Source organism: Rana temporaria, chromosome 6, assembly GCF_905171775.1.
Source record: "Rana temporaria chromosome 6, aRanTem1.1, whole genome shotgun sequence".
Classification (NCBI taxonomy): Eukaryota; Metazoa; Chordata; class Amphibia; order Anura; family Ranidae; genus Rana; species Rana temporaria.
This window is the reverse complement of record NC_053494.1, coordinates 33,554,383-33,573,883: the sequence shown is the minus strand read 5'-3', so window position 1 is coordinate 33,573,883 and position 19,501 is coordinate 33,554,383. Positions and strand designations below refer to the sequence as shown.

General features: G+C 43.9%; 1 protein-coding gene across 2 annotated transcripts; it reads right to left on the bottom strand.

Moving 5' to 3' along the window:
• Positions 1–244: 244 nt before the first annotated feature.
• On the bottom strand, positions 245–19,390 carry RNPS1 (RNA binding protein with serine rich domain 1). Of its 2 annotated transcripts, none has more exons than XM_040356630.1 (7): positions 19,266–19,390; positions 8,284–8,439; positions 7,583–7,777; positions 6,861–6,963; positions 5,929–6,082; positions 4,588–4,732; positions 245–783 (listed from the first exon to the last, which is right to left on the bottom strand). In XM_040356630.1, exons 1-7 carry the CDS (start codon positions 19,340–19,342, stop codon positions 684–686), a joined length of 930 nt encoding a protein of 309 aa, XP_040212564.1. In that variant the 5' UTR covers positions 19,343–19,390; the 3' UTR covers positions 245–683. The 2 variants fall into 2 exon arrangements, with proteins under 2 accessions (XP_040212564.1, XP_040212565.1); XM_040356631.1 differs by having other exon boundaries at positions 7,583–7,774; positions 19,266–19,389.
• Positions 19,391–19,501: the final 111 nt, after the last annotated feature.

Sequence of the window (19,501 nt, the reverse complement as noted above, 5' to 3'; positions counted from 1 at the left end):
TGCAATGGAAGTTGAGTAGTAGCAATCAAACATCCCCCTCATCTTTCCTGGAGCTTAAACATTGAATACTAAATAAAGTCATGGGCTGGTACTTTTTTTTTTTTTCATCCACAATTAAATAACCCTATCCAAAAATTAAAATCTTCCAGGCAAAGCCATTCTCATACAGCAGTCCTTTAAATGAATTCACTTACAGGTCAACCATTTAGATGCGGCTTCGCCCAGAAGCCCTGTTTTTTGGACAGAGCTGCCTTTCTCAAGAACCATTGTATTAGGTCTGCTTACCAGAACTTTGCATTATAGTGATATTACACCCACAAGGTCTTGGACAAATTGAAACCAAAAGAAATTTAAATAGTATTTAAAAATTAACCCTGTTCACAGGTTGTACAAAGAGTTTTGCAAGACCGACAATAGGACAAATCTTGGTAATGGGATTACCTTTACAGCAAGTTTCACATAATCAGGTTTCAAAGACAATTTTAGCAGTAAATTAAGCATGCTGCCAAGCCCTTTAGTCCAGTCCATTTCACAAAAGCCTTTACAAGTCCTAGAAAACATTATATGGTTGTGTTGCCCTAAAATAAGAGTCCTCAAGGAGGCAGTACTGTCTAGAGAACACAGTCCATATCTTGTTGTGGTAGTCCGATGGGGAGGGAGCGGTGACAGAGGGAGATGATGCTTCACCGTGATGAATTGGAACTGGAACGGCTGCGATGACGGCGGCGTGCAGGGGATCGTGAGCGTCGGCGTACAGGGGAACGGCGGCGGGGGGAACGGGACCTGAGGAGGGAACACAGTGTTATCGACTGAACCACAAAAATGGGTACAGGTTTCCCAAAGTGTAGATCAATGGGGAGAGACTGACATGACCACAGACACACAATCAGAAAGTAAAACATGATGCCTTTTCAATAAAGAAAGATGTTATATTCGTGTAACTGCAGATCTAAAAATCAAACCAATAAGCCCCATTACCAGCCTACTCCAAAGATATGTAAACACAAACCTCAGATCAGATGCCCAGAGGCTATCATCTGCTCTGGCTTGTACATGGCACCATCTTCATATGCCAAGAGCTGGGAGGTACACGTGTGTGCCCGAATCCCTGCTAAAAGACTGAAGATGCAGCTCCGCTCTACCCATTTCACAGCAGTGAAAAGCCCCAAACATCTCTTGAGACATTCTGCGTTTACTCAATAGATCATCAGGCGGGTGAGGGACAGCACATGGGTTCACTTATTTATACCCTAAACCAGTGGTCATCAACCCTGCCCTACAGGGCCCACTAACAGGCCAGGTTTGCAAGATAACTGAAATACATCACAGGTGATATCATTTGCTGCTCAGTGATTGCAGTATTCTAGACTGCATCTCCTCATGGTAATACATAAAACCTGGCCTGTTAGTGGGCCCTGTAGGGCAGGGTTGATGACCACTGCCCTAAACTATTCTTTAAATTAACCACAATAAAAAGCCAACAGGCTTGCGCTGGAACTATATTGCACACCTGTGTAGCTAATCTCAGAGGAAATGTGGCTTTGCAGAGGACCGTCACTGTACCTTTTACTGCTGGGAACAGACAAGATTCAGGGCAGAGCCATGGCTTCAGTCCTCCTATATCTGTACACTTTCTATTATGATGCATCACATGTCACTATTTTAATGGCAAGGGAGATTCTGTAATGTAGCCAGTAAGGGCTCAAGATTGTATAAGAAGGCAGAGTGCTCCGTTTAGCGATCCTGCTGCTGGTGAGTGACTGATCACTAGTCTAGCATGGTCCTTACAATTTGCCTCACTATGCAAGAGCAAAATCCTTTAGCCACTGTAAAGCGCCAACAGTTAAAGAAAATATTGTCACACTAAATGACTGAAGCATGTACCAAAACTTGCCCAGCGGTTCCCTTTAAATCAAACATTTTCAGGGAGTCCTATCCTGTGTCCAGATAGCAAAGGATTTATCGTGTTTCGCTCCTTGGTCACAACACCTTCCTCCACCCTATTGCAAAAAAAGGCTTGTTGCAAAGCCCCAATATTGGATTGTTAAATGGGAGGGGAAGAGGGCTTGGGTTCAAGTCAGCCAAGCCGATGCCTACCCTATGCAGACAGTCAAGGTTTGAGCTTCTAGTTCATCAGTCCTTTGATGAAGTCACGTGATGAGACGACACGTGCAAGGAACAACTCACGTGACCGGAAGTGACATGGAGACCGTCCGTTTGGATGCCTATTTTATCCCTGCCTGGATTTATACATACATTTTACTTTATTAAAATGTACTCATTCTTGCGTACTTCACGATGGGAGTTTCTTTTCTCCGCTTGCCTGATGAATACCTGATCCCTCTGTGAGCCTCCATTTTTATGAAGACCGTCACAAGCTATTGTCAGTATCAGGAAGATACACATTAAAGACATTATTTGCTCAGGAAGCTGGTACATAGCCATTGAAAGCCGATTGACTCATTTATTGAGGTAAGCGCTCTGTGAGCTCATCTATCAGGAAGATCTGCATTTGAAGCACTTTATTGTGGATTGAAGCATGTGAAGACATTTCATTCATTGCACTTACTTTGGACTATCACTTATTTGAAGAGTTGTTTTAGTTTTGGTCTTTTCATTTTCACTTGCATACAGAGCATTCGCTCTTCTGGAGCTGTTTGATAAAGCTCAATATTATTGCACTTTATTGTTTGAGACACGTCAATAGGTACACACACTGCTCGCTGTATCAGTGACTTATATTTATGCACTTTAGGTGTGTTTGAGATTGCGCTCATTTTATATTTTTCCCAGTTCTGCTGGAGGGATTCCCTCATCAACACAGACTGTTGATGGGTGAAGGGAGCAATTTTCTTTCCTACAACCCATGGTTGCCAGAAAATTGCACCATCTATGGCTGGCTTAAGACCGACTAAATACAGCTGCAAGACCGGGGGGGGGGGGGCAGGCTTTACACTTTATTGCTGAACTGCATTCTTCCCAAAATTCTCACAAAGAGTATCCCCAAATCTAAGAACACAATAAATTCTGCCTGTTACCAAGGCTCCCGAGAAGAACTATTAAACTTGATCACTGGGAGGTTTGCAAAAAAATAGAAATTTCCAAAACTGGTATCCGAGTTCAGTGCAGACTGAACCAGCCTCAAAAAAAGGTGAAAATACAGTATACTAGACCATACAGAAAGTGCTTTTCTCACAGCCAGACACTCCATTATGTTTATTAAAGGAGAAGTACAGCCAAACAAGCTTTGGCTGTGGATCACAGGATTGCAGTTAGTTTTGCACTTCTGTGACACATTTTCAGCAGAGAGCAGGCTGAAGAGTCTGTCCAGGCTCTGGCATCACCACGATCATAGAGTTGGAATCCACCCAGATCCCTGGACCGGTACCCAGCTCAGTGCCTGAGACGGCTTCTCCCTCCAGACCATCGCTTCAGTAAGTGCTTGGGGAGCTGTGAGAACTGAGCGATCAGCGGTGTTCGATTGCTCGGTTCTCAGTGTACAGGCGCCGGGGGAGCGATGCTGCATCCACCTAGGTAGGTAAAGTCAGTCTGCTCCAAAATTTTAGGAATTGGGATATATAAATATGTGGCTATGTTGTATAAAAAAAAAGCCAAAGTAAATGTGTTAAGATGTTGCTACAAAAAAGGATGGGGTACTTGTATTTCTGGTGGGCAGTGACTTGGAGCTTCAGTCATCAAAAACTATGGCAGATGAAGAAACTTTCAAGTGTGTTGGCGGACTGGTCCATCAGTGCTCTGTGGCTCCATTAACTAGCCCCTGCATAACTACAAGTAATTATGTAGATTCTAGCAGATGGGCCCAGAGCGCAAAAGGGGACTAGCCATCCTTCAGCTCCCAAAGACAACCCACCACCTGAGGCAAGTATTATAACCTCTTGGTTTTGGCTTTTTTTGTAGCAACAGTGTTTCAACATTGCAGTTTCATCGTTCCTTCAAACAAAAATATATACAACATTGTTCAGTAAAACCATAATACAATTACACACATTCCTAGCTGGTAGTCACTGATTTTACTCCAAATCCAGGTCTGCAGAACACAACCTTTACATGCATTATATACAAGGTAAATACCATATGATTGCAATATATATATATATATATATATATATATATATATATATATATATATATATATATATATATATATATATATATATATATATATATATATATATATATATATATATATATATATATATAGAAAAAAAAAAGCTTTTGAAAATGTCAGCGAGTTAGGGGAAAGGCAGAATTACACAACAGAAAGGACAGACAAATACAGAATGTGGTTTCAAAGCAATGGTTCGTAAGGGGCTTTTGCCAGGGTCAAGTTTGGCCAAGACTTGCAGATCCAAAGCCCTACACAGAGACAGCACATTACGAAGACATTTTCATATAAAAAAAGCTGAGGGTTGATCAACAGACTGGACCTATAAAATTCCACTTAATATCCTGAAGCACTAAAAGGAAAGCAAAGAAGGTAGATTGGGAACAGTAAGGACAGTCAGAATAATCTGCAGGGGTGCAGATTGCCGTTAGTTCTCAGAGCCTGCAGAAAAGATGCACTACCTCCTTCTCATCCGTGGGGGAGACCGACGCCACATAGGGGGAGGCGGTAACATCCGACGAGGAGGGCTGAATCTTCGGGGTGCCGCCCTCATACGTAAAGGTGTAAGGACTGCCGAAGCTGTGATCTCCTGCCCATCAATCTGTCCTGGAAGGTCAATTAAAAAAAAAAAAAAAAAGTTTAAATGTGCTTAACTGGAGGAATTAGTAAATGTTTACTCGAAAATAGACAAGCAGCCAGCACATGTATCCATCAACGTGTCCATGATATATAATATATATAAAAAAACACACACACACACACACACACACACACACACACACTAAAACAAAGCTATATCCAAAATATAAGGACTTTAGAACAGCGACAGAATTTTTGAAATGTGAGATTACACATGAGCCTTTAGATTAACCATGTCAGGTCTTTAAAAAACAAATATATTTCTGCCTTAGGGCTCTTTCACACGGAGCAGACCGTTTCTCGGTCCGCTCCGTGTGTCCGCCAAGGCTCAGCGGGGATCCCCGCTGAGCTGTCGGCGGATAGGGCGGTCCCCGCACACAGTGCAGGGACCACCCTGTCTCTGCTCTCCCCTATGGGGGACCGGATGCAGACGGTCCATCTGCATCTGGTCCGTTCCGCCGAACGGAAGAAAAATAGGGTTTCTTCCGTTCGGAAAAGCGGAACCCGACTGACGCGGATGCTCCATCCGCTAAGGGACGCGTCCCCATAGGGATTCATTACAAGTCCGTTAACGGACTTGTAATGAACGGACAGACTGAGCGAACGTCTGAAAGGGGCCTAAGGGTGTCTGCATTTTGGATGCAGTACAGCAGACACCTTAGGATAGCAGCATTGTCAGTCTGGAGAGGGTAGTGTTAGACTAGCAGATTTAGATGTACTTGACTAAAAAATTTTGAACTCCAGCACTTTTTTAGAAGTTAGAGCAAAGTTTTATTTCGTTTTTTTTTTTCCACAAGAAAAAGTTTTATTTAGTTTAGAATAAAGGTTTTACATATGAATAAAAGCTGACCATTGCAAGCTCCCCTGCCAGTGGTAAATGGTTTGTCTCAACTCTCTAACTGCTACTTTGTCTGGACAGCTTGATCTGTTAAAGTTGAAATATATCACTTATTAAAAGGAAAAAAGAAAGCCAAAAGAGAAAACCCAATGCAGTCACCATATCCAAGAACTGGCGAGTTGCAAATTAATGATTTTTTTGTTTTTGGGTTTAATACAGTTTTAGTATAGCACTGCTACTTGCAATGGAGACCCTTTCACCTTGCCATAGTTTGCTTACATGATTGTAGCGTTACGGAATGTCTAAAACAAATTTGCTGGTTTACCTCCATCCATGTGTTTTAGGGCCTTGTCTGCTTCATCTGCTGCCTCAAACTCCACATAGGCATAACCCTTATTAAGGTGCGGGTGACAGCGGTCTACTGGCATGTCGATCATTTTAATCTTCCCATAGGTGGAAAAGATCTCTAGAATGTGGTCCTGGGGAAAACAGAAATATTAAGCATAATACAAAAATAAGAACTGTAAAATATGACAATTACACAGCATCAGATCAGGATTTCTGCTCATTTAAGGCAAAGTTCACTTTATGAGCAACTGCAAGGGTTGTTGCTTTTGCACTGCCAGGGAAGCAACGTGACTTTCCCAGAGTTCTACATGCCAAGGCTGGGTTCACACTGTTGTGTGTAGTAATGCGTGTGCATTAATTTTATTGGCAAGCCCATCACACCAACTCACAATAACATACAATTGTATTTTTTTAACACAGTGCAACGCAATGAACAGTAGTGCATTAACGTTTGTTGTGGTGTGACGCAATGCACAGTCGTTAGCAAGGTGTGTTGGGGTGCTGTTATTCAAGAATAAATGGCAGTGCAGAAATGTAAAAACCATGATGGGGTTTAGTGAATGGAAATTCAGACACCCAGCACTATCACATGAGGGAAGAGGAAATGGTCAATAAGAGCCGTGTAAGCTCCAAATTGCCACTTGCATAGGGCACCCCCTCCTTGCTTCTGAAAGAATAGGGCGTGAAGCGAATGCAAGTTTGGTAAAGCAGATGTTTACTTTAAAGACGAATGAGCCAAAAAAAAATCTCTCTTCATGAAGCAAAAGTTTAATGCAACTCTCAGCAAACCTACCTAAATCGGTTTATGTACTCGGGGCATCATTGCGCTTTGTACAGCTTTACTGAATAAGCCTGAATGTGTTCAACAACTCAAGCCTAATAACCAGAACATTATTAAACAAAGCTAACCTTGGTAACATTTCTTGTCAGCCTCCCAATGTGAACTTTGGTGGGCCGCGGACTGGGACTTCGCCTTTTCCTCTCCTTCTCATCGCGTTTTGGCTGTTTGGATCTGCAAGAAATAAAACGAGTGTTATTCTACCAATATGGCATGCATTGAGAAATCTTTGACAACCAAAAAGCAGTTGTCACGTGGGCTCTTAATCAGAATGGCTGTATTAAAAAGTTTCATGTAAACCTACAAGACAAATACGGGCGATGAAGCTGCTTTCTAGCCAACATGAGTCTGACTGCAAACAAGTATGCAATAGGGTAGGCATGAAGCATTTTCAAAAGAAGAGGTCAGCAATGGCAGCCTGCACATTAATCTCATAACAGGTTTACTGAATGTATTTACCACCCCTCTAACAATACATGCTGCTGGAGCAGATTGGCCTATATCAAGAGGCTGATAAAGGAAGTTTCAAATAAAAAGGTTTACTATGAAACATGAAGCCAGTGGCAAGTGAGTTAACGTACAACAAATTCTCTACCTGAACTAAAATAGCATACCCTCCTGGTTTACGTACTACATAGTAATGTGCCATGCTGGCAGAAGACAAACATCAATTTTTTATTTTATTAAACTACCCAAGGACCCTCTATAGCGTAAACTCCATGGCCTTATTACTACGTCTTCTTACTATTTAAATGCAAGAGCCTTTTAGCTTTCGGAAAAAAAGGAAACATACTTGGAGCGTGAGCGCCTTCGGTTGTCATGTCTTCGGCGAGAAGGACTGGGAGAACCAGAGGAGCTGCTAGAGCTTGAGCTGCGGGATGAGCTGGAACTTCCAGAGCGGCTGGATGCAGATGAGGAGCTGGAACCTGAACTAGATCCTGAGCTGGACCCGGATGATGAACTTGAAGAGGAGCTGGAGCGGGAGCTTCTGGAACAAAGGGGTAGCGTATTGATCAATAAAACAAGTAGAACTAGTAGTTGGTCAAAGCAGAGCTAAGGTTTAAGCATAGATGGTGTCGGACTAGGAAAGAAAGTCATTATCCCAGACATGCTCGAGTGCACAGCTGTCAAACTCAGGTACGTGCATACTGGCAATAGGCACGTATTTTATGATGCTTGTCTGTTGCCTTTGCCTTGACCTCCTTTGACAATCATCATGAATACTTTAATTTGACCATTTTTGATTAGCTGCATGTTATAGTCAGTGAAGTTTTGGTACCCACACAATATGTACATGCTTTTGAGATTAAGTGACACATCAGCTAATAACCTAAAATAAGACTGGCAGAACACGACTTGTTTTGAAGCGTGCAACATCAAAAAGCAAGCAACTTTCGTTTTATACCAACTAATGTGCAGTGTACAACAGCGGCAAAAGTAGAAAGTAGCTTGGTCCTTGGTGTATAGTTTCTAATGGTTTGTAATGCCACGTACCTGCTGCTACTACTGCCAGTGGAGGCGCTGCGTCTCTTTCTGGTCTTGTCTCGTCCACGGTCTTTCTCTGCCGTTTCTTTTCCTGGAGCCTTTTCTTTAGTCCGATCCTTAGACCTGTCCTCAGACCGCTCTTTACGCTTGCTAGGAGAGGGAGCCCTACACAAGAGAAACATCAAGAACCATTATGTAGCCTCATATAGTATAAAGCAAATGTTATGCAGGATAAACCCATTTTGAACTAGCACATTTAAGAAATTAGCTTTGGTTTTTAAAGTTATTCTATGACCATTTTTTATCATTTCAATTTGGAATGAAAATGCATATTTATTTTTTTAAATCGTGAGTTTTTTTTTGGCATCTGCATCCCATCACTAGAAAGTTCAATTCATGTTCTGGAAGAAGGCAAAGAAAGTCTGATTAGACAAGTGTCCCCCCAATGGAAGATTTCCTCCAGTCATGTTCCAAACAAAACAGTAGAACTCTGGATTTCCCATTACCTCCATGGACAGAGCCATCCTTTCTAGTAAATCATTCTACAGTAGAAATGGGTTAACTTTGCCAGAGGCACCGCTGACTGCTTCAGGGCCCCCGCAGGTTTTGAATGGAATTACATTCTCCAAATGAAGCCTACATATACTTCTACAGTATAGAAGGGACAGAACACATGAAGTGGAGAGAAAAAATGCTGCTCACCCCGTTATAATACAGAAGAGAAAATTTCCCAAGTGGGGTTTTTAGGCAGCTCAATTCGACGAATGGGATACAATGTAGTAAAAAAGTATTTATTCACATATATCAAAATTTATCAAAAAAAGGGGAAAATTGTGGGATCATAAATAGAATATGAGTTGCGGCACAGCAAAAGAACAATGTTCTTTTGCTGTGCCGCAACTCATTCTATTTATGATCCCACAATTTTCCCCTTTTTTTGATAAATTTTGATATATGTGAATAAATATCTCCTAAACCTCCATGGTTAGGAGATATTTACAATAAAGCCATGCGCTGATGTCTACGGCGCATGCACGCTTTAGAAAGGGCAGATTGTGCCGTTTCTAAAGGGGTCATGTTGTGACTGGCACTCTCCCATATGGTGTCCCTCAATACAAAAAAAAAACAAAACGAAGCAGTTGGGTAAAAAAAAAAAAAAAAAAAGTTACCGAAGACCGCCTGCATCCAGATTTAGACATTGCTTGGGAATTTTGAATGACTGCTGTCAAAATACAATAGCTTTAGTGGGAGAATCACCCATCTGCGCAGTCTGGTGTATGGCTGGATTTAGCAAGCCGCTGGCCTGAAACAATCACGAAACCATCTGCACACCTGACTGTAAGAATAGAGATTCAGCAGAAAAGTTGGAGATCAAAGCCTTCAAATTTGCATCTATTGAAAAAATATAGTATTTCTGTGCTGGCAGGTCCAAAAAAGATGTAAAAGCAGTAGTAAAGTCCCAATTGTAAATTAATATAAAAAAAAATAAGTCCCCTGCAGGTTTAAGTCATAAAATGCGAGTATGCTCTTCACACCAGTACATTAGGACAGCCTGCCTATGAACGGAGCCCTCCAGCACTGCACGGTCACGTTTCCCCAGTGCTTCCATCTTCACCCAGTTGTCCTTCCAGGTTTGGACTCTACGGGCACTTGAATGGCCAGGCAGCAGCAATGTCACCCCTGCGCATGGTAGCCATTGTGCAGTCCAGTGGACTGCACAATGTGAGGCTCAGAAGAAATTACCCACTGACCCACCAGGGTCTCTTCTGTTACAAAAGCTCTCCCTGTCAGTAAATTCTGTATTGCTTCAGGTTACTACCACTTTAAGTTAGGGGGGACTGCAATCAATGGGGGAGACAGGCCAAGTTTTTCCAATCTCTAGCAGGCAGATCTCACCATTAGGGCTGCAACCAACAATTTTCATAATCGATTAGTTGGCCGATTATTGTTTCGATTAATCGTATAATAGCCTTTAAAAAAAAAAGAAAAATGCATTTAATTTTTTTGGGCGGATTACAAAACGCCGCAAAAACACATTACATGCTTTTCTGCAGCTTCTCCATTAAAGTATATTGAACCAAAAAAAACTAAATATCACCGTTTTGCGTGAAAAAGTCCTTGCCCTTTCCAAATACGCAGCAGCTGAAAAAAACAAACTCATGGATGTGAACGAGTCCCATAGGAAATCATGTAAATGAACTGTAGTGCGTTTCTGCAAAAAGCACCAAAAACCACAGAGGTGTGACCCCGGCCTGAGATGTTTAGTAACATAATGGAGTTAAAAAAAAACTAAAATAAGTACAAAAAGAGCAAATAATCGCTACTGTAAGTTTTTTTTTTTACTGTGGGACAGTGAAAGTAATATTTACAGTAGCGATTTGCTTTTTTGTACTATAGAGGGCTAATTTTAGTTTTTTTTAACCCCATTATGTTACTGGCCGATTAATCGATTATGAAAATTGATTTCATAATCGATTAATTGTTTCGGCCCTACTCACCACTGATACCCAATCACTGCAGGACACAATGGCGATGTAGGGTTGTCGGCCCGTGGGGGGGGGGGGGGGGGGGTCTAGTCCACACACCTGACAGTGTGGAGCAGGGTCATCACTGCAATTGTTTTAACCTCCTGAAAGGGTCACTAACTGACAGAGAAAAGTTAGGTAACCAACCCATCTTTGATGTCTAACAGACCTCTAAAAAAAATCCTGGGACTGATGGACAGAATTGCACATACCTGGCAGGTAAAACCGCTTTTATATGCATGTCATCTGTCTATACAGTGGTTTGCTTGACGGTCAACTTTAAACCAGAATTCCAGGTTTCCTTTCACTGTTTGAGTCAGCTCACAAATGCTGATCCAAAGAAGAATGGAATGGCTGCTGGGGACGAGCAACAGCAAAGATTCGTTCATACAGTATCTCCCGTCATTCAGGATCAGCCTTTTTTCAATGCACACAAGGTATTCTTTGGCTGGCTTAGGTGGACAGATGACACCATGATCTGTACTCTCATTAGAAACCAAAAAATAAAAATAAAAAAAAGGTATCTTTTGAAGTCCAGGGATCCTGTATATGCAACTATATGTGCAAGAAAAATGACAGACACTTCATGGTGTGATGCACAAAAATATGCATATGCTGCATTTTGCCCTCCTCTTAACCCCCTTGTATGAACAGGCCAGGGTTTTTGGTGTGCCATTGGGAAAAAAAAAAGGAATTTTTTCACGTGCAGAAAAACACAGGTCTTTTCAAGTGCAGAGTGTGAACAAGCCCCAAGTGTTTTCCTGACCATTTACTGTACTTACAAAACATTGTAGAACTGTAAGCTTGCCTCAAAACACTGGATGAGCTTGTATTGAGGAAGAACTATTGTGTCTCCCACACCTCCAAACAATCAACACTGAAGACAATGTTAGGGGCCCAATGACACCAGGTGTAGTGGGATGCATTTATGGAGGTATTACCACTACATATACAGTCCAAAATCTAGGTTATCTAATGGGCATAGTTCACACCATTGCAGAACAGGAGGAAAAAGTACAGCAAGCTGCATTTTTTTGCGACAAATGTGCATAGACACCAGGGCTGTGGAGTCGGAGTCGAGGAGTCGGAGGAAATTTTGGGTACCTGGAGTCGGAGTCAGCAAACAATGCACCGACTCCTACTAAATTTAGATTGGAATAAAAAAAAAAAAGCAAGTTTAAATGTCCCAATTCACAAAAAGTTCTAATTAATGACTTCTCTACTGTAAGAATAAAGACCAATGCATGCAGTGCCTCACGTAACCGCAAAACGAACACGTTAAGTGACCGTGAAGAAGCGCGCTTTTCATGTGCTTCACTATATGGCACACAACGCCAATTAGGAGCTGCAATACTTATACTTTCCATAGTGTTGTGTTCTGCTTTTACAGGGAACGCATGTTAGAGAACCAGTAAGTGTCCAAATAAAAAAATTCCAACAGGAGTTTTATAAAGCACTAAAAGAAGTTGAAAAGTATGATCGCTCATCCAAACTTACTGTTGAAGAAGCCATCCTTGTTTATCCAGAGATCGTTAGTGATGTGGCCAGAATAGTTACTGCAATGCCACCCACCCAAGTCAGTGTCGAAAGATTATTTTCAGCCCTAAAAATAATAAAGTCTGACTTAAGAGGCTCTATGAAAGAGGATCTGGCAGAGGCAATTCTCTTCCTTAGAACTCTACATTGAATTGATTTGCATTTGCCAAGCCTAGAACTACATTTCAAGATTAATATAAACCATTTCTAGGTTTTGCAGATTTTGTTTTTGGTTCATTATAGATAAGCTTTGTTTTTGTTCTAAAACAACCAAATAATGTGGTTTGTATTTTAGAACTGGTAAAGATCCTGTTCCTGATGTTTATGCCTGCTGCTACTATCCAGCCACTTGATTGTTTTCATTGTGTTTGTCTTTTGCTTAAACTGTGCAATACAGTAGACTGTTGGCTTCCCAGCCAGTAGTCCTGTGGTAGGTTGCGTTTCTTTCCCTCAAGGAATCTATAAAATACATTCGCATATTAATACAGAGGAGTCGGAGTCGGAAGTACATAAAACTGAGGAGTCGGAACATTTATCTACCGACTCCACAGCCCTGATAGGCACAACAAAACTCAGTGCACAAGCACACATCCAAAAAAAAAAAAAAAGGAAATGTAAGCATACAAGCCCACAGCGCAAAACAAATGCGTATAAAATCACACCTCAACATGCATGCAAAAATGTGCAATTTATGGCGCAAATTTACTCTCAAAGTGGATGTAAAGTCTTGAACGCCACCCTTTGGGCCCCTTCTGCTAATTTCACGTTTGGTGAGCATTAATTCCAAACATGGGCGTCTGTACTTTCGACTTGTGTGACGGACTTGTGTACAGACGATACGATAAATCAGACAACAGACCGTTGTCCACTGAAAATTACTAGCCCGTCATCCAACAATTTGTTACCGTAAAGTTGGACAATTGTCAGAAGGAGCCTACCAACGGTAAGATTTTAGTACAACAGACAATCCCCTTCCAACAATTGGATCGTGTGTACGAGGCTCGAGTGTGTTTTGTGCATCGTGTTTAGGGCAGTCCGCTCAATTCAATGGGCTGAAAAATTTGCTAAAGAATTCCCTGACGCTTTTTAAAAATGTTGCTGCACCGGATGTTATATCCTCAGCAGCTACAATCCAGAAGACGAATGCCTTCTTCGCAATTAAAGTCTTCTAATACCAAGTCTTGTACTCTTAAAGGGGTTGTAAAGGTAAAAAAAAGAAAAAAAAATCCCTAAATAGCTTCCTTTACCTTAGTGCAGTCCGCCTTCACTTACCTCATCCTTCCATTTTGCTTTTAAATGTCCTTATTTCTTCTGAGAAATCCTCACTTCCTGTTCTGTCTGTAACTCCACACAGTAATGCGAGGCTTTCTCCCTGGTGTGGAGTGTCGTGCTCGCCCCCTCCCTTGGACTACAGGAGATTCAGGACGCTCTCTACATTGCAGATAGCTCCTTTCTCTGTGTGTTAGTGGGTGTCCTGACTCTCCTGTAGTCCACGGAGGGGGCAAGCGTGACACTCCACACCAGGGAGAAAGCCTGGCATTACTGTGTGGAGTTACAGACAGAAGAACAGGAAGTGAGGATTTCTCAGAAGAAATAAGGACATCTAAAAGCAAAATGGAAGGATGAGGTAAGTGAAGGAGGACTGCACTAAGGTAAAGGAAGCTTTGCTACAATGTAAAGTAGTGAGTGTACAGCTTGTATAACAGTGTAAATTTGCTGTCCCCTCAAAATAACTCCACACAGCCATCAATGTCTAAACCACTGGCAACAAAGGTGAGTACACCCCTGAATGAAAATGATCAAATTGGGTCCGATTAGCAAAGAACTCTCTGAGGATCTGAAAAAAAAAAAGAATTGTTGCTCTACATAAAGATGGCCTAGGCTATAAGAAGATTGCCAAGACCCCGAAACCGAGCTGCAGCACAGTGGTCAAGACCATACAGCGGTTTAACAGGACAGGTTCCACTCAGAACAGACCTCGCCATGGTCGCCCAAAGAAGTTGAGTGCACGTGCTCAGCTCAATATGCAGGTGTTGTCTTTGGGAAATAGTCATATGAGTGCTGCCAGCATTGCTGCAGAGGTTGAAGGGGTAGGGGGTCAACCTGTCTGTGCTCAGACCATATGCCGCACACTGCATCAAATTGGTCTGCATGGCTGTCGTCCCAGAAGGAAGCCTCTTCTAAAGATGCACAAGACCACAAACAGTTAGCTGAAGACAAGCAGACTAAGGACATGGACTACTGGAACCATGTCCTGTGGTCTGATGAGACCAAAATAAACGTATTTGGTTCAGATGGTGTCAAGCGTGTGTGGGGGCAACCAGGTGAGGAGAACCTCAATCAAGCATGGTGGTGGGAGTGTCATGGCTTAGGGCTGCATGAGTGCTGTCAGTTTTCTATCAAATAGTGCCCTCTCCATTGTATGGCGCCATGGTGATGTCACGCCAGCTGATCAGGAAATCTGGAGTGCCCTTCCGACAGAACACCGGCACCTTCAGTTCGAGGGAACCATGAATGCCAACATGTACTGTGACATACTGAAGCAGAGCATGATCCTCTTCTCTTCGGAGACTGGGCCGCAGGGCAGTATTCCAACATAACAACCCCAAACACACCTCCAAGACAACCACTGCCTTACTAAAGAATCTGAGGGTAAAGGTGATGGACTGGCCAAGCATGTCTCCAGACCTAAACCCTATTGAGCATCTGTGGGGCATCCCAATGGAAGGTGGAGGAGCGCAAGGTCTCCAACATCCACCAGCTCCGTGATATCATCATGGAGGAATGGAAGAGGACTCCAGTGGCAACCTGTGAAACTCTGGTGATCTCCATGCCCAAGAGGGTTAAGGCAGTGCTGGAAAATAATGGCGGCCACACAATATTGACACTTTGGGCCCAATTTGGACATTTTCACTTAGGGGTGTACGCACGTTTTTTTTTTTTACCAGCGGTTTAGACATTGATGGCTGTGTGTTTAGTTATTTTGAGGAGACAGCAAATTTACACTGTTATACAAGCTGTACACTCACTACTGTACATTGTAGCAAAGTGTCATTTCTTCAGTGTTGTCATTTGGAAAGATACAATAAATAATTTACAAAAATGTGAGGGAGAACTTAAATGACATCCCAGTCTTATGCTGGCCATACAATCTACGAAAAATCGTCCCAACGACCTTTCGAAAAAAGGAAGGTTCCGCACGTGAGCGCAAACGACAGTGCCATCATGCAATGACCTATAAATCGTTCAGTGGACATAAATAAAAAATAATTGGTTGGTATATTTTACATTTACCTAGTGCAGAAAGTTCGGATGGGAAAACGCAACGTTTCAATTTATCGTTCAGCAGAAAATTTACAAACTTGTCAATTTTTTCGGCTCAAAAACATCCCAACGATTAATGATTTTGTGCCCATTAACTGTTCGAAAAACAAATGGACTGTCTGAAGGACCGATTTTCCGTATAGTGTATGGCCAGCGTTAGTCTGTAGGGTCCAATATTGAGTTTCTCCACCCTTTACAGCTATAACAGCTTCAACTCTTCTGAGAAGGCTGTCCACAAGGTTTAGGAGTGTGTCTAGGGGAATGTTTGACCATTCTTCCCAGAGTGCATTTGTGATGTTAGGCACCGATATTGGATGAGAAGGCCTGGCTCACAATCTGCGTGCTAATTCATCACAAAGGTGTTCTATCGGGTTGAGGTCAGGACTCTGTGCAGGCCAGTCAAGTTCCTCCACCCCAAACTCGCTTATGGACCTTGCTCTGTGCACTGGTGCGCAGTCACATTTGGAAACAGAAAGGGGTCGAGTGATACAGTGTGCGGCTATGATACGGGGGGCGCACCCGCAAGGACTCACCACCATGCGAGCTCTCGCATGACTGTGGTGAGTACTTGCGGGGAGGACCAGAGACAGCCGCCGAGGGACCCCAGAAGACATGGATCGGGGCCACTCTGTGCAAAACGAGCTGCACAGTGGAGGCAAGTATAACATGTTTGTTATTTTAACCACTTGCTTACTGGGCACATAAACCCCCTTCGTTCCCAGACGAAATTTCAGCTTCCGGCACTGCGTCGCTTTAACTGACATTTGCGCAGTCGTGCGACGTGGCTCCCAAACAAAATTTACGTCCTTTTTTTCCCCACAAATAGAGCTTTATTTTGGTGGTATTTGATCACCTCTGCGGTTTTTATATTTTGCGCTATAAACAAAAAAAGAGCGACAATTTAAAAAAAATATATTTTTTTTTACTTGTTGCTATAATAAATATCCCAATTTTTTTTTCAGTTAAGGCCGATATGTATTTTGACGTATTTTTGTAAAAAAAAAAAAAAAAAAAAAAAAAAAAAAAATCGCAATAAGCGACTGGTTTTACTAGTAATGGCAGGGATCTGCGATTTTTATTGGGACTGCGATATTGCGGCGGACGCATCGGACACTTTCAACACAAATTTGGGACCATTCACATTTATACAGCGATCAGTGCTATAAAAATGCACCAATTACTGTATAAATGTGACTGGCAGGGAAGGGGTTAAAACTAGGGGGTGAGGAAGGGGTTAACTGTGTAGCCTGGGTGTGTTCTAACTGTGTGGGGGGAGGGGGGTGACTGGGGGAGGTGACCGATGCTGTGTCCCTATGTACAAGAGACACAGATCGGTCTCCTCTCTCCCTGACAGGACGTGGAGCTCTGTGTTTACACACAGAACTCCACGTCCCTGCTGTTACCGGCTGTGTCACCGACGATCGCGTATACCCGGCGGACATCGCGGCCGCCAGGTACACGCATCAGCTCCCCAGCGATGCGGCGGCACAGTGGTTACCCGCCGCGCGCCCCCCCCAGTGGCACGCGCGGGTAATGCATTTCAAATGACGTCCACTTGGCACCTGAGAACCGCGCTGTTGACGTCTTTTGTCAATAGCGCGGGTCTCAAGTGGTTAAAGGAAAAAAAAAAATGTTTCCTTTAACCCTTATTCGCCTCATTCACACTTGGCGGACTCCGTCGCTACGGAGTCCGCCTGCTCCCGTCAGCTCAGTGGGAGATCAGTCCGCAGAGCCGACGGATGACAAGCTCCTCTCTGCTCACTGAGCGGGGAGGGGCTTGTCGGGCACCGCTGTCTTCTATGGAGCGATCTGATGAAAACCGACAGCATGTCCGTTTTCATCAGATCTGATCCGCCATGGACGGATGGGGACGTGCCCCCCATACGTCTGTTTTTAGCGGATCGGGTCGGATGACAGCGGACATGTCTCCGCTGACATCCGACGCTCCATAGCGATGCATGGAGCGGCTGTTCAGGTCCGTGACAAACGGACCCGAACGGCCCGAAGTGTGAATGAGGCCTAAAGGTTGTAAATCCTTGTTTAAAGCGGTGGTTCACCCTAATTGTCAAGTTTTACTTGTTAAAACCAGCAGCCATTGTACTGTATCTATCCGTTTTTTTTATTTTTTTAATAGGCCTCCTTACCTTGGAATGAGGGCCTTTTGTGAGCTGTCACTCACATTTCCCCACGGGAGTGGGCGTGGTTTCGAAAAATCCCCGATCAGCGCTATGTCTCCTGGGAGCGAGTCCTGAGAATCCCAGGAGACGCGCTGTGTTTGAAATCCCGCGGGTCACGTGACTGGTCTGGCTAGTCACAGCGGGGAGTGTCCTTTTCAGGACGCTGCCGGCCGTTGTCCTAGCAACTATGCAGTGTTGACGGCGCGCCGTCACACTGCATAGTTGCTAGGACAACAGCCGGCAGCGTCCTGAAAAGGACACTCCCCGCTGTGACTAGTCACGTGAACCGCGAGATTTCAAACACGGCGCGTCTCCTGGGATTCTCAGGAGACACCGCATCCCGGAAGATAATACAGGAGGGATTCACGGTGCCAGCAGTTAAGATGGCAATGTCCATCATCAGATTTTATAAAAATCTACATTTGGGGGAAATCGTCCTGGTAGCGGCTGCGACTAGGAGACTGGCGAGTACAATTTTCGTTGTACCATCAGCTTTACAAAAACGTCTTTAAAAAAACGTTTTCCCGCGGAACTCCCGCTTTAAGTTACCTGAGCCCCTTCCGTTCTCCCTCTCTACACAGTGTCCTGTCAAGAAGTGCCCCCCCATCGAGAAATGCCCAGGTGGAACTGTGCATGAGCCGCGCAGAAAAGCAGCGTTTGGGCCAGCCCCAAACTCTGAAAAACAACCCCATATCATAATCCCCCCTCCATCAAATGATTTGGACCCATGCACAAAACAAGGTCCATAAAGACAGGGATGAGCAAGTGTGGGGTGGAGGAACTTGATTGGCCTGCACAGAGTCCTGACCTCAACCCGATAGAACACCTTTGGGATGAATTAGCGCGCAGATTGTGAGCCAGGCCTTTTTTATGCCTGACCTCACAAATGCGTTTCTGGAAGAATGGTCAAACATTCCCATAGACACTCCTAAACCTTGTGGACAGCCTTCCCAGAAGAGTTAAAGCTTTTATAGGTACAAAGGATGGGCCAACTCAATATTGAACCCTACAGACTAAGACTGGGACGCCATTACAGTGCATGTGTGTGTAGAGGCAGGTGTCCCAATACTTTTGGTAACAGTGCATGTGTAATATATATTATGTGTAGAGGAGAGACAAGGATATGTGACCACACCTCTCCATACACACATATGTATTTCTATGTATAGAGGTGTGTGGTGCCCCCTTCTTTTCCCCCTCGGTGGATGTACACCGCCCAGTACCAGGGCCCCGGAGCCCTCTCTTTACACAGCCGGGCACAGGCCCCGCATACATACAGAGGAGTGCGGCCTAGTGCAGCCAGGCTCAGCCCCGCAATATCCCCGTCCTTAGACTGCTCAGAGCCCGGCCTGCACGGTCCGGCCTCCCCCGGGCACGCAGCTGGGTGCGGCGCCGAGGATGGAGGCCGATGGCGGAGCGGGTGACTTACATTTTCCCGGCCTTCCTCTGCTTCTCTTTCCTCAGATCAGACAATCCGTCGCGTTCGCTGTGACGCAGGGCCGCCATCCTGCCGCCTAGAACACCTCCGGTCGCCTTGCGGATGACGTTGCCGCGGGGCGTGGTTTATATCGCTTTTTTTTAAAGGTTCTTAAAGAGACAGAGCGCCTCGGCGGCGCATAGCGGGGAAGAGCGCGCGGGTATGGGGAAGGGTTAAAGGGCTGCGAG

What these genes read in the sequence shown, in the direction of transcription:
- RNPS1 (XM_040356630.1), bottom strand. Translation starts at nt 19,342, where the DNA reads ATGGCGGCCCTGCGTCACAGCGAACGCGACGGATTGTCTGATCTGAGG. An exon ending in ACTGGCAGTAGTAGCAGCAG is followed by an intron (nt 7,778 to 8,283) that starts GTACGTGGCATT and finishes CCTTTGTTCCAG; the next exon opens with AAGCTCCCGCTCCAGCTCCT. An exon ending in CGAAGGCGCTCACGCTCCAA is followed by an intron (nt 6,964 to 7,582) that starts GTATGTTTCCTT and finishes TATTTCTTGCAG; the next exon opens with ATCCAAACAGCCAAAACGCG.